Source organism: Anomaloglossus baeobatrachus, chromosome 9, assembly GCF_048569485.1.
Source record: "Anomaloglossus baeobatrachus isolate aAnoBae1 chromosome 9, aAnoBae1.hap1, whole genome shotgun sequence".
In the NCBI taxonomy this organism is placed as follows: domain Eukaryota; kingdom Metazoa; phylum Chordata; class Amphibia; order Anura; family Aromobatidae; genus Anomaloglossus; species Anomaloglossus baeobatrachus.
The window spans coordinates 55947442-55960700 of record NC_134361.1 but is presented as its reverse complement, the minus strand read 5'-3'; the positions used below and the strand labels follow the sequence as shown (position 1 = coordinate 55960700).

Below are 13259 nucleotides of genomic sequence, written 5' to 3'. Positions count from 1 at the left end.
CCCCAGCCTGAGAATACCAGCCAGCATCTGTAAGGCTATATCTTGGCTGGTATCAAAATTGGGGGGGACTGCATGGCGTTTTTTTTTTTTAAATTATTTATTTTACTGTATGATATAGACCCGCCCACTGGTGGTTATCATTGCTTGCAGTCAGAGATCTATCACTCAGCGCGAGAGGCATGTCTGACTGCAACCAATCACAGACGCCGGTAAGCAGGGAATATTAAATGAGCCTAATGAGCGGACGGCTCGGGAAGAACAAAGAGCTGCTGCGGGAGCAGTGTGACAGCCGCGCTGGTGATCGGTGAGTATGTAGTGCTTGCGGACCAGCATCTGGGTAGATACCCTGGACTGTATGTAACTATCCTTCCGGGGTTTTTTTGCGGTCCGCAAAAAAACCCAAAAAACGGAAGTCACATGGATGTTACACGGACCGTATACTAAACGGAACAGGACAGATGCGGATGTCACATGGATGCCACACAGATGCATCTGTGGAAAAACAGGACTTTTTTTGCGGATTGCAAAAACGGAACGGTCGTCTAAATGTATCCTTAGCCTGTGACATTATGTCAAAATGCAGTAACTGCAGGTTGCAATAAATTGTAAGATTATTGACTATGCCAACTTAAGGCCCCGTCACACACAGAGATAAATCTTTGGCAGATCTGTGGTTGCAGTGAAATCATGGACATATTGTTCCATTTGTACACAGCCACAAACCTGGCACTGATTGTCCACAGTTTCACTGCAGCCACAGATCTGCCGCAGATTTATCTCTCTGTGTGTGACAGGGCCTTTACAGTCATGACCGGAATTGATTGGCACCCTTGAAACTGTTACAAAAAGTGAAGTATTTTTCCAGGAAAATGATTGTAATTTACACATGTTTAGTTAAACACATGTTTATTTCTTTGGTGTGTATTGGAACAACACAAAGAAAACTGACAAATAAAGACAAATTGGACATAATTTCACGTAAAAAAAATGAGCCTGACAAAATTGTTGGCACCCTCAAGTTAATATTTGGTTTCACACCCTTTGGAATGAATTACTGCAATTAATCGCTTCCTATAACTTTCAATAAACTTCTTATATCTCTCACCTGGAATTTTGGACTCTTCTTTATTAACTGTTCCAGGTCTCTAATAATTGAAGGCGTCTTCTCCCAGCAGAAATTTTAAGATCTCTCCACAGGTGTTCAAAAGGGTTTAAATTCAAACTGTTTGCTGACACTTCACAAGTCTCCAGCGCTTTGTTTCCATCCATTTCTAGGGGCTTCTTGAAGTATGTTTGGGGTCATTTTCCTGCTGGAAGACGCATGATCTAGGATGCAAACCCATCTTCAGATTTCTTGATGCATTGCACATGATGCCTTGCACAGAGTCAAAGCAAAACAACCTCAAAACATCTTTAAACCTCCACTATATTTGTAGGTCTGTGCTCTTTCCTTTGTAGACCTCATTACATTTTCAGTAAGTCGGACCAAAAAGCTCTTTCTTGGTTTCACCTGTCCACAAAACACTTTACCAGATGGATTTTGGTTTACTCATGAACATTTTGACAAACTGCAGTCTGATTTTCTTATGTCTCAGTGTCAGCAATGGGGTCCTCCTGGGTCTCCTGCATAGCGTTTTATTTCATTCAAATGTGGACGGATTTATCACGCTGACAATGATGAACCCTGAGCCTGCAGGACAACTTGAATTTATTTGGTACTTGATTGGGACTGCTTATCCACCATCTGGACTAACCTGTGTTGCAACCTTTCAGCAAATTTTCTCTGCCGTCCACAGCCAGGGAGATTAGCTACTGTGCCATGGGTTGTAAACGTTTTGATTTTGTTGCACACTGTAGACAAAGGAATATCAAGATCTCTGGAGATGGACTTGTAACCGTGAGATTGTTGATATTTTTCAACAATTTTGTTTGTCATGTCCTCACACAGTTCTCTTCTCTTTATTCTCCAAGCTCAGTGTGACACATACAGACACACAATGCAAATGTTGAGTCAACATCTCTACTTTTTATCTGGTTTCAGTTGTGATTTTCATATTGCCCACACGTCAATTGCCACATGTGAGTTTGAACGAGCATCACATGCTTGAAACAAAATTGTTTACCCACAATTTTGGAAAGATGCCAACACTTTCGTACAACGCATTTTGGGGGTTTTGTGTGAAATTATGTCCACTTTGCTTTTTTTCTCTTTTTTTTGTGTTGTTCTAACACACACAAAATGACTAAACGTGTATAACAAAACATGTACAATTGCAATAATTTTCCGGGAAAAATACTTCATTTTCTGGAACAATTTCAAGCATGCCAACACTCTCGGCCATAACTGTACCTTACCTAAAAAGTTGCAAACTATGTTATTACCATGGCATAAAATCACACTTATTGTATTAGGTAACAAGGTGATTTGTGACTTTTTCTAAAACAGAAATATTGAAGACATGATGTCATGGCAAATTGGAGATTTCACGGAATTGCAGAAAAATGTGGCGTTAAGGAGCCCTAGACTAAAAGTAAAACAACCATTTCATAGGAAATTTACCCATAAATCACTGTATTCATTCCACACCTCCAAGAGACAAGTACGTAATAATACTCTTACCTTGCAATGTTCCTTTTTCCTGCATATCGGAAATGGAATAGACAAGCCCTATGAAGTAAGAAAGATCATATAAATGGTCACAGCTTAATACCTTGCATACCATAACATCATTTATACAGCAAATATATGAATATTGTATAGAGAAACGTGCAACAGTATTTAAATGTTAATACTATTACAACAAAAATAATGTACAGTTTTAAAAGTAACCTACACAGGAGTTATTTTCTATGCAGGTTGTTGAATTTTTCAGCTCTGTCCATGAAGATCACTTTAAATTAGCTCTGTCAGCACAGAATGACTGTTCAAACCAAGCACAGGCGCGTGGTGTATCAAACGTTTAAGTGCACCCTCCCACCTTATGGTTTTACCCTCCCCTCTTTTTGATTGACAGCTCTGTCTTCATTGAGCTAGAGAAGGATGGAGATAGAAAATAAGTAGGTGTGGAGGTGGTATATAAACGCTTGACGCTGCCATGATGCACCGAATGCCTGTGCTTGTTTTGAACAGTCATTCTGTGCTGTCACATATCCTTAAAATAGGTTGTCCTTTTATGATGCAAGTTTAGAGGTTTTATTCTGGGAGCCTCCACCCATTCTTGCATTAAATTTTAAGACAGAAAAATTCCTGTAAAGTCTGATATTGGTTGGGTATGTGAACATGTAGGGTTTTTTTGAGACATTAATTTTTTAAGTTACATCTACTTCAAGACCCACTCCTTTTTGGGTAGTTTATCGATTAGTTTTTGTTTTCTTGAAGAATGGAGCAGATCCAAACCAAAATCCAACTTAGGCCGGTGTCACACTTGCGAGTGTCTCGTGGGTATCTCGCGCGAGTCTCGCGTTGCATCACCCGACACGGACTCACACTCTCCTCACAGGAGAGAGTCGGTTGCACAGAGATGCATGCAACCGACCCGCTCCTGTGAGGAGAGTGTGATCCAGTCCCGGGTGATGCAACGCGAGACTCGCGCGAGATACACGCGAGGCAATCGCAAGTGTGACACCGGCCTTAAAGTTAACAACACATCAAAAATCTTCCAAAAATGTATATTGGGAATCCACTTTGCTGTTCACGTCAGGGGTTTTTTTTTTTTTAGTATGTCTCTTTCTAAAGAGGTGTTGAAAGACAGCTGCTGGATTCAATCAGCTCCAAACTTGACAATGTAAAAACAAAAAACTGTAAGGAAAATAAAAAATAAAAAACCAAACAAACATAATTCAAAACTGCTTAACGAAAAATCCCTTAAAAACATTCCCCCAAAAAGTAGCGTTTCCTTATGCCGTTTGCACTTTTTCAACTTTTTTCAACTTTGTGTGAACACTGTTGCACAGGCAGGTTTTATTTATTTGTTTATTTTTTTAATGTAATGTGTGGTCAGATTGTACATTAGCTGTTTTTTTTTACAGTTTTACACTCTTCATTTTTGTTTCAAAAATAGTTTAAAAAAAATGATCAAAGCCTGCATGTATTCAGGGATCATATAGGTTCATACAAAGGTTTTTCTATGATTTATCCACATGAATATCAATGTAAAAAAAACCTTAAAATAAATTATCATTGTATAAAAGTAGGATTTTAAGACAATATCGGATTCACATTTTCTGTCTATTGGTTGTGAAAGCTTAAATTCTGCTACAAAATACAGTCCAATGTATGTAGAGGTCATCACAGATTTTGGTAGATTTATAGTTCAGTTAAAAGAAAAACCTAAATATACTTACCCCATGGACAAAGTTTTTAAAAAAAAAATAAAAAATCCAGCACTGTGAATATAATAAAACTTTTTGCTTTTTTTCTACTCTATTAAAAACATTAGACTGTCATATTTTCATTTTCATGCATTTCATGTTACATGAAGCGCAGCATGAATCCAACCTTTTATCTACCATCACAGAAACCGGAAAACAGTTATGAAGAACAAGTCCTGACAAATTGGAGTTTTGAGTGGAATTACATTCTGTACAAAATGCTAAAGATTAAACTGTAGTGTACTATTAGGGAGGGTGTTTATAGGTTATGGCACATGTCTTGTTTTGAAGCTAAAGTCAAATCTTTACTATATGGTTTTCAACCCTTTAGGCCCTGTGCGCACTAGAAAATGGAATTTTCTTAAGAAAATTCCGCAGGCTCTGAAAGATTTCCGTACCCGCGGAAAAAAACGCAAAAAAAAAACCCGCACCGAAATCCGCATGTGTTTTGTTGCATTTTGGTGCGGTTTTTCCACGGGTTGGTACATGTGTTTTAATGCACTTAATGCAATAAAGCACATTGAAAAAAAAAAAAGGGCATTTCCTTCTGATATAGATAGATAGATAATGGATAGATAAATAAATAGATAATGGATAGATAGAAGGATAGATAGAAGGATAGATAGATGGATAGATAGATAGAAGGATAGATAGAAGGATAGATAATCAATAGATTGATCTGTCCTCTATCAATCAATAGATAGAGTCCCTGTGAGGACACACTGCAGTTCTCACGAGCGGTAGTGTGTTCACATTACCGACCGTGAGAAATGACCTGTAATTACCCCTGCAGTCTTGTTACGAGGCTGCATTGAGTATATGTCAGACGCGGCTGGATGCAAGCGTCGTGGGAGCTCGGTGGATTACACCGGAGCTGTGTGTTGGGAGGGGTTAATAAAGGGGTGAAAGAGGGGGCGTTTTTGTCTTTTATTTAAAATAAAGGATTTTTCGGTGTGTGTGTTTAGTCACTTTACTTATGGGTTAATCATGTAAACTGTCTCATAGACGCTGCCATGATTAAGCCTGGACTTAAATGGCATCACGGCAATCTGGAAGAGACGGGGACACTCCGGGACTGTCGCATAATGGATGCGAAAGTCCCGGGGCAGCTGCGGGCTGATATTCTCGGCTGCAGGGGGGGGAATTTAACCCTGGCCCTCGCCCTCCCCAGCCTGAGAATACCGGGCCACCGCTGTGTGTTTACCTCGGCTGGACGGTAAAAATACGGAGGAGCCCACGGGGTTTTTTTGTTTTTTTTATTTGTAATATGTACTGTACGTTTGATTTCTATGTGTATTGTATATGTCTGTGTCTGTGTGTGAGTGTCATATATGTGTGTTTACTCTGCTCCGCTTCCTCTTCCTGTCATAATGACATCTCTTCCCTGCAAAACGCAGGCAGTGATGAACATTATGTCCCGAAAAACGTGAAATACCGCAACGAATAACGCAGGAAAACGCAATGAACCGCACAGAATTTGCTACCCGCAGCAAAACATGCAGCTGTCAAAATCCGCCTAGTGCGCACAGCATTTTTTTTTCCCATAGGATTTGCTGGTGAATCACTGCAGAGATGTTATGAACATTTTCTAAAGTGAAACATGCAGCAAATCCGCGGTAAAATCCGGCAAGTGCGCACAAGGCCTACAACCCTTCCTGCTGTTGGACGTACTGATAGGTCCAATGTTGGGTCCTCATCTTTGATGCCGGCTCATGAGCTGAGCCTGCATGACACCCAGCAGCTGGGGGGGCTGAGCTCTGCCTTCAGCTGTTAATGACTAATATGTCACGGTCAATCTCTGAAAGCAGCATATAACGTTTGCTGTACAACTGGCACATCACTCCATGCATCCATTTTCACCCTGAGAAATGATCGCAGATGCAAACGAGTGGTTATGGCAGTTGGATGTCTAGTGAAGGCCCATGTGCCTGTCATGATGATAGTCTTGAATACGGGAGAGAAAATAGCGCAATAAGGTATAAACTGTGTGATGATACTATACACAGGGAATTGCTCACCCAATGGGGTTGTGTAAGACACAACCACTTGTAGAGCGTGGACATGGCTGCTGCAGACCCTGAAATTCAACAGCTCAAAATGGACAATAAAGATTACATATCCGCGATGCCATGTGGATGAATGAAACCGTATTCGTGAAAGTGATTTTCAGCTCATTTCGGAATGAAACTCCTTCATCAGGGCCATCCCAATTCCATGCTACATAAAAGTCTGGTTTTATGTACCAAGGAATTATGATGGTCCTGATGAAAGTGTTTCACTCCGAAACGAGCTGAATAAAATCACTTTTTAGGATATGGTTTCATTCTTCCACACGTCAGAGCAGATGTGTAATACATATTGTCCATGTTAAAATGATGATAAGCTTGTGAAGCATAGTCAATGGCTGGTCTTTATAGATGACCATGATTTTTACTATATACTGCCATAAGGGTAGTATAAGTGATCCGACAACTGTAGATGCAAATCTCATAAAAACACTTAGGCTATGTGCGCACGTTGCGTTTTTTCCCGCGTTTCTGCAGCGTTTTTAGCTGCAGCGTTTTTGCGCTAAAACGCATGCGTTTTTGTTTTCTAGCAAAGTCTATGGGAAAAGATGAAATCCTGTCTGCACTTTGCTTTTTTTTCTGCAGCGTTTAATTTGCATATTTTGGGTCAAAAACCATGCTGAAAAAGAAGCAGCATGTCAGTTGTTTTTGCCATTTCTGCAGCGTTTCCTTAACATTGGAGTCAATGAGAAATGGCAAAATGCAACCAAAATCAACTTTCCTGCGTTTTTCATGCTTTTTACCTGCTTTTCCACTGCGTTTTTGGCTTCAAAAACGCATGCTTTTCTGGCATAAAATTAAAGGGTTATAATGTTCCTTTACACACATACAATAACCGAAAATTTAATTGCTAAAAAATAATAAACTTTACCTATTTTTCTGTTAATATGTGCATAACCGCTATTATTTCATTAAAAATGATATTTTCCATATAGTTTTATTAAAAGTTAATTTTTTCTTTTTTTTTCTCTTTTTTCATTCTTTTTGACTATTTCAACTTTATTTCTCAGTGTCTTGATCTACAAAACGCATCTGCAAAAACGCAGGTGAAAACGCAGGTAAAAAGCACTGAAAACGCACTAAAAACGCGGTAAATACGCATGCGTTTTTAGCGCTAAAAAATGGTCAAAAGCCATTTGGTCAAAAACCAAGGGAAGGAAAACGTGCAGAATAAACTGCAGGTACTCCGACGCAACGTGCGGACATAGCCTAAGAAAGTAAGAACAAAAAATATAAAAATTAAAATCACCCCTATTTTTCTTCATCATTGATAAAGAAAAAAATAAAAAAAAAATACATAGCCTTGGATGTATGTTCCCGGTCTTCCCCCTAGTGCGCTAATACAGGATTGTATACTGGATAGTCTGTTGCTATGATTGAAATAGGGAGAACCACCATGGAACTGTGAGCCTAGATATTCCATATGGTATCAGAACCTCTGGGAGGCACTGAGAAGAGAGCAGGAAATAGTTTGACGTAAGTGAGGGGAAAAGAGTGGTTGACGTGGACATGGAAAATGTTATGGAGTGACATGGTTAGAAAATGAGTGTTAAATGGGACAGACGTAGTGCTACAAATCTTATCCTTAACGACTCTTTGTTATCTTAATAAAGTTAAGTTGTCTAATTGGTTAGTTTATGGAAAATCGAAATAACATCATAAATATGTATGAGGGGTAATTGTGTAGCCCTGCATAATATGATGATGTACAACTTATATGATACAGTACATATGTGTTATGCAGTGACCATTTATATCTGTTTTGTACCCTTTTACCTGTGCTTAATAAAAAAGATCTGATTAAAAAAAAAAGAAAGAAATATTTGGCATTACTACTTCTATTAGGCTAGGGCTACACAACGACTTTGGCCACAACACCTGTCTTGCGGCTAAGGTTTGCTCCGTGCTACTGCTACATTGCAGTTCAATGTATGGGGTTTGATTGCTTGTCACAATACCCGGGGAAGAGGAGGGTTAGGGGGTTCGCAATTAGACCCTATTTATTTGTGATATAGCAGTGGCACCGAATGAACCTTAGCTGTGCAACAGGTATCGCAGCCAAAGTTGCCATGTAGCCCTAGCCTCAAAAGCCTATGAAAAAAATAATTAACCCAATTGGTAAACACCGTTTAGAGAAGAAAGAAGAAAAAAATCAAAATGTTAAAATTGCAGGTTTTTAGGCGCCATAACATCGATGAAAATACAGGATATAAAAATGCATCTGTCCAAAATCGTGTAAATAAAAATGTCAGCTCACCATTCAAAAAACGAGTTACCAAGCAGCTCCATCAACATAAAAATGAAAATGTTACAGTTGTCGGAAAAAGACGTCACAACCACAGTTTTATTTTATTTTTTCAAATTTCTCATTTTTTTTTTCAAAAGTCCAATTTTTAAATTTTAAACTGTGCAAGTTTGGTGGCACCATCATTGTACTAAACTTGAGAATCATATTGCTTGGTCAGTTTTTCCACACAGTGAATTCCCTAAAAACAAAACCACCCCCCAAAAAAAGATTTGAGGAATTCTGATTTTTGCGCTTAAGGCTATGTGCGCACCTTGCCATTTTTTGTGACTACAAAGGTGCAGCGTTTTTGGCCGCTAAAAACGCACAAAAATGCATTGGTAAAAACAAATGCATTTTTAGCGCGTTTCGGTGCGTTTTTGGCTGCATTTTGATCTCTGCAATTTGCTGCATTTTTCCAATGCATTGCATGGGTGGAAAACACAGTAAAACGCAGAAAAGAATTGACATGACCATTTTTTTTTTAAGCTCAAAAACGCAGCTAAAAAAAAAAGTGGTGTGTGGACAGCAAAAATGGAAACTCAGAGGCTTTGCTGGGGAAGCAAAGTCATGCAGTTTTGAGCCCAAAAACGCACCCGAAAAACACACAAAAACGCCACGAAAAACGCACTGTGCGCACATAGCCTAAAGGGGGCTTTACACGCTGCGGCATCGCTAATGCGGAGTCGTTGGGGTCACGGAATTTGTGACGCACATCCGGCCGCATTAGCGATGTTGCTGCGTGTGACACCGATGAGCGATTTTGCATCGTTGCAAAAACGTGCAAAATCGCTCATCGGTGACATGGGGGTCCATTCTCGATTATCGTTACTGCAGCAGTAACGATGTAGTTCGTCGCTCCTGCGGCAGCACACATCGCTATGTGTGACGCCGCAGGAACGAGGAAGCTCTCCTTACCTGCCTCCCGGCCGCTATGAGGAAGGAAGGAGGTGGATGGGATGTTCCGGCCGCTCATCTCCACCCCTCCGCTTCTATTGGATGGCCGCTCTGTGACGCCGCACGGACCGCCCCCTTAGAAAGGAGGCGGTTCGCCGGTCACAGCGACGTCGCCGGACAGGTAAGTATGTGTGACGGGTCTGCGCGATTTTGTGCGGCACGGGCAGCGATTTGCCCGTGTCGCACAACAGATGGGGGCGGGTACCCATGCTAGCGATATCGGGACCGATATCGCAGCGTGTAAAGTAGCCTTAAGAGTCATTTTTCCCATTTTCTAGAATAGTAAATGGAAAAATGAATAGTGTCAATCAAAACAATAAACTGTCCGGCAAAACAAAAAGACCTAGCATGGCTATGTCTATAAAATCATGAAAAGGCTGTGGATCTTGTAAGAAAGCGAGAAAAAAAATCAAAGCGCAAAAAAAATGAAAAAATGGATAATAACTAGGGATGAAATACCTCAAATATTCGGCTTCGCAAATATTTTCCGAATAGGTCGCCGCTATTCGCGAATATTCGATGTGCAATGTAAGTCTATGAGAAACCCGAATAACAACTATTCGGGCTTCCCATAGACTTACATTGCACATCGAATATTCACATATTGGCGACCTATTCGGAAAATATTTGCGAAGCCGAATATTTGAGGTATTTGATCATCCCTAATAATCACCTAGTCGGGAACATATTCACTTCTTACACCAGCTTCAAAAACTGAATTAAAACAGCAAGTGTGAAAGCACTGAAACAGTGGGTCAATGTTTTACGGACCATTCATCTCACTTTAGTTTATGAGCATGATAAGTTGTGGTAACAGAATAAGCAACAAGTAAATTTCATTGTTTAACTTACTCTAGAAGTGTAAGGAAGTTCAGAAGTTCTTGTGGGGACATTTTATTCCAGTAGCTAACCAAGGAATCTGAGGACAATGCAAACAGTTACGTTAGGATACACAGGAGTCAAGTGTGAGATATAATGCTCCTTTCCTCTGCCTCCGTACTGATAAAGTTCAGATATAAGCTTTTAATTGAAATTATTCTTAATTTTTACATATAAACAGATATAAAAAGAAAATGGCATGGTAAGAAATAACCCAAAACCCTTACCATCCCCCACCATTCTCTCCAATCTTTTCAGCTCATTACAATCACTATTATGTAAAAATAAAATAGTAACAGACATTTTGATGAGTAATTCATATATATTTAGTGCTATGGCATTTTGCAGTGTATACATCACACAACATGACAAGTTTGTTTTCATTTACACACACAATATCTCAACAGTAGACATGTATGGAAGTGTGAAGATCTGGCTGTGGAGTAAAGAATTTGGGACCAATGGATGTAAAGTGCAATCCACAGCTCTAAGAGATTCAGAATTTTTACAGTATAGAGCGCTGGTTACATCAATCTTATTGTAGTGTTTTATTAGAGGTTGCTTGCGTGTCAGTTTAAGGTACACAATACGAAGGGGGAAGGAGTTGTAAATGTGTGTATCCTAGTTGGCCTCTATGGACTTGAAAGCAATCAGGCCTGTAGTAGGATTCATTGTCCTGCATCTGATGAGGGGTTGTACGTCTATTGTTCCCCTCAACTGGGGGCCTTACTGATACACAATGCTGAAGACTGGCCGCAGACTGGACTTCCATACCCTCCTTCATACTTGGAGTAACATAAAATAAAACTTTAAGGGGCTGGAATGTGACCACCTCTCCTCATTCAGGGGGCTGATCCTAAAAGAGGTAGAAAACCGAGGACATACGTGTCTGGATGTACTTGGTGCTGCGATGTTGAAGAGTGAGGATCTGTTGCTGTGGCCAGGTCCTGCTACCCATGAATGGATTATCGAGATTGGAGCTGGATACCAATGCTATGGACTTGATATCCATCATCTGGATTGAGGAATTATCCTAATGACTATTGTTGCTGGCTGGAGCTGGATACACGCGCTATGGAGCATAAGGACAATTGGTTGCCGGTTGGAACTGGCTACACATGCTATGGTCGTGGTATCTATCATCTGAAGGAACATAACAACTATGGTTGCTATAAGATCGTGTATGGCAGAAATAAAAAATTCTTGCATTGTTAACCTGCCTAGGTGAATAATAGATCAACACAAGAAGTATCACCCCATACTGTAGCATAGATCTCGTTGCTAATCTTGGAAAATCCAACCAAGGAGACCGTAGCTTTTCATATTTAACATAGGCTCACCCTTCTTTGCTCACAATTAATAATCAAGTTGACCTTGTAACTAAACTCTCCTTATAGAGGGTAAGATTGATTCCAATGTAATGGAATAAATTTATATCATATTGTTAATTTGTCAATATAACCAAGTCTACAGATCTTAGGGCCGCTAGTTTTTGTTATGTTAAAGACTTTATCCACCAGGACCAGTCTCTGTGAAATTAACATATGAATTGGATTTGCTGGCCCCATAGAGCAATTGGAACATTTAGCATCCAATGTATAGCTAATACTATGCAGGAACTCTAGGGTCCTATATGTAAAATATATACGGTATCTGTGAAAGTCTAAGGTGTACTTTGCAGGCTGCGACATCGCTACTGCGATATCGTCGGGGTCAAATCGAAAGTGACGCACATCCGGCGGCGGTAACAACGTCGCAACGTGTAAAGCCTAGATGCGCCGATAAACAATTGCAAAAGCGTCGAAAATCGGTAATCTGTGTAGCGTCGGTCATTTTCATAATGTCGCACCAATAGGAGATACGATGTTGTTCCTCGTTCCTGCGGCAGCACACATCGCTGTGTGTGAAGCCGCAAGAGCGAGGAACATCTTATTACCTGCCTCCACCGACTATGCGGAAGGAACGAGGTGGGTGGGATGTTTACGTCCCGCTCATCTCCGCCCCCCCCGCTTCTATTGGCCGCCTGCCGTGTGACGCCAGAGTGACGTCGCAGGGCAGGTAAGTTAGTGTGAAGCTGCCATAGCGATAATGTTCGCTACAGCAGCTATCACAAGATATCGCATGTGCGACGGGGGTGGGTACTATCACGCACGGCATCGCTAGCCGATGCTAGCGACGTCGCAGCGTGCAAAGTACCCCTAACACTCTCTCTCAAGGATAATAATGGTACCAACAACTCTTGAATGTCCGACCATTGTTCATTCGTTATTTCTCCCATATCTTTTTCCCCATTTATGCATATTTAACAGCAAATGTTTTTCTATGTATTTACAGAAAAAAACTATATGAAGTCCTTCAGATGCTATAAATGAGGGGGAAAAAAAATTGACTTTTCTGGATGAAATGCTGACTATTTTCTTATCTTACGGTCATTTGAACCTACCCTATCGTAGAGCATGACTTCACGTTGTAGGTTTATTTCTATGCTTACTTTCAAAGGCATGACAAACCTGAAAGTACTGGAGTATAGTCATTAGATCTAACTCTTTGTAGTAAAGCGGACTTTGCACGCTGCGACATCGCTAGCCGATGCTAGCGATGTCGAGTGTGATAGCACCCGCTCCCATCGCACGGCCGATATGTGGTGATCGCTGCCGTAGCGAACATTATCGCTACGGCAGCGTCACATGCACATACCTGCT

The 13259-nt window shown here is 40.5% G+C and overlaps 1 protein-coding gene across 4 annotated transcripts in view; it reads right to left on the bottom strand.

Moving 5' to 3' along the window:
• DOCK11 (dedicator of cytokinesis 11) overlaps positions 1–13259 on the bottom strand; it is a 449693-nt gene that overhangs the window by 133330 nt on the left and 303104 nt on the right. For all 4 annotated transcript variants that reach the window (XM_075323721.1, XM_075323722.1, XM_075323724.1 and 1 more), the window contains 2 exons: positions 10531–10597; positions 2621–2668 (listed from right to left, as the gene is read on the bottom strand). In XM_075323721.1, the coding sequence (XP_075179836.1) occupies positions 2621–2668; positions 10531–10597 (115 nt within the window). The remainder of the gene's footprint in view (positions 1–2620; positions 2669–10530; positions 10598–13259) is intronic.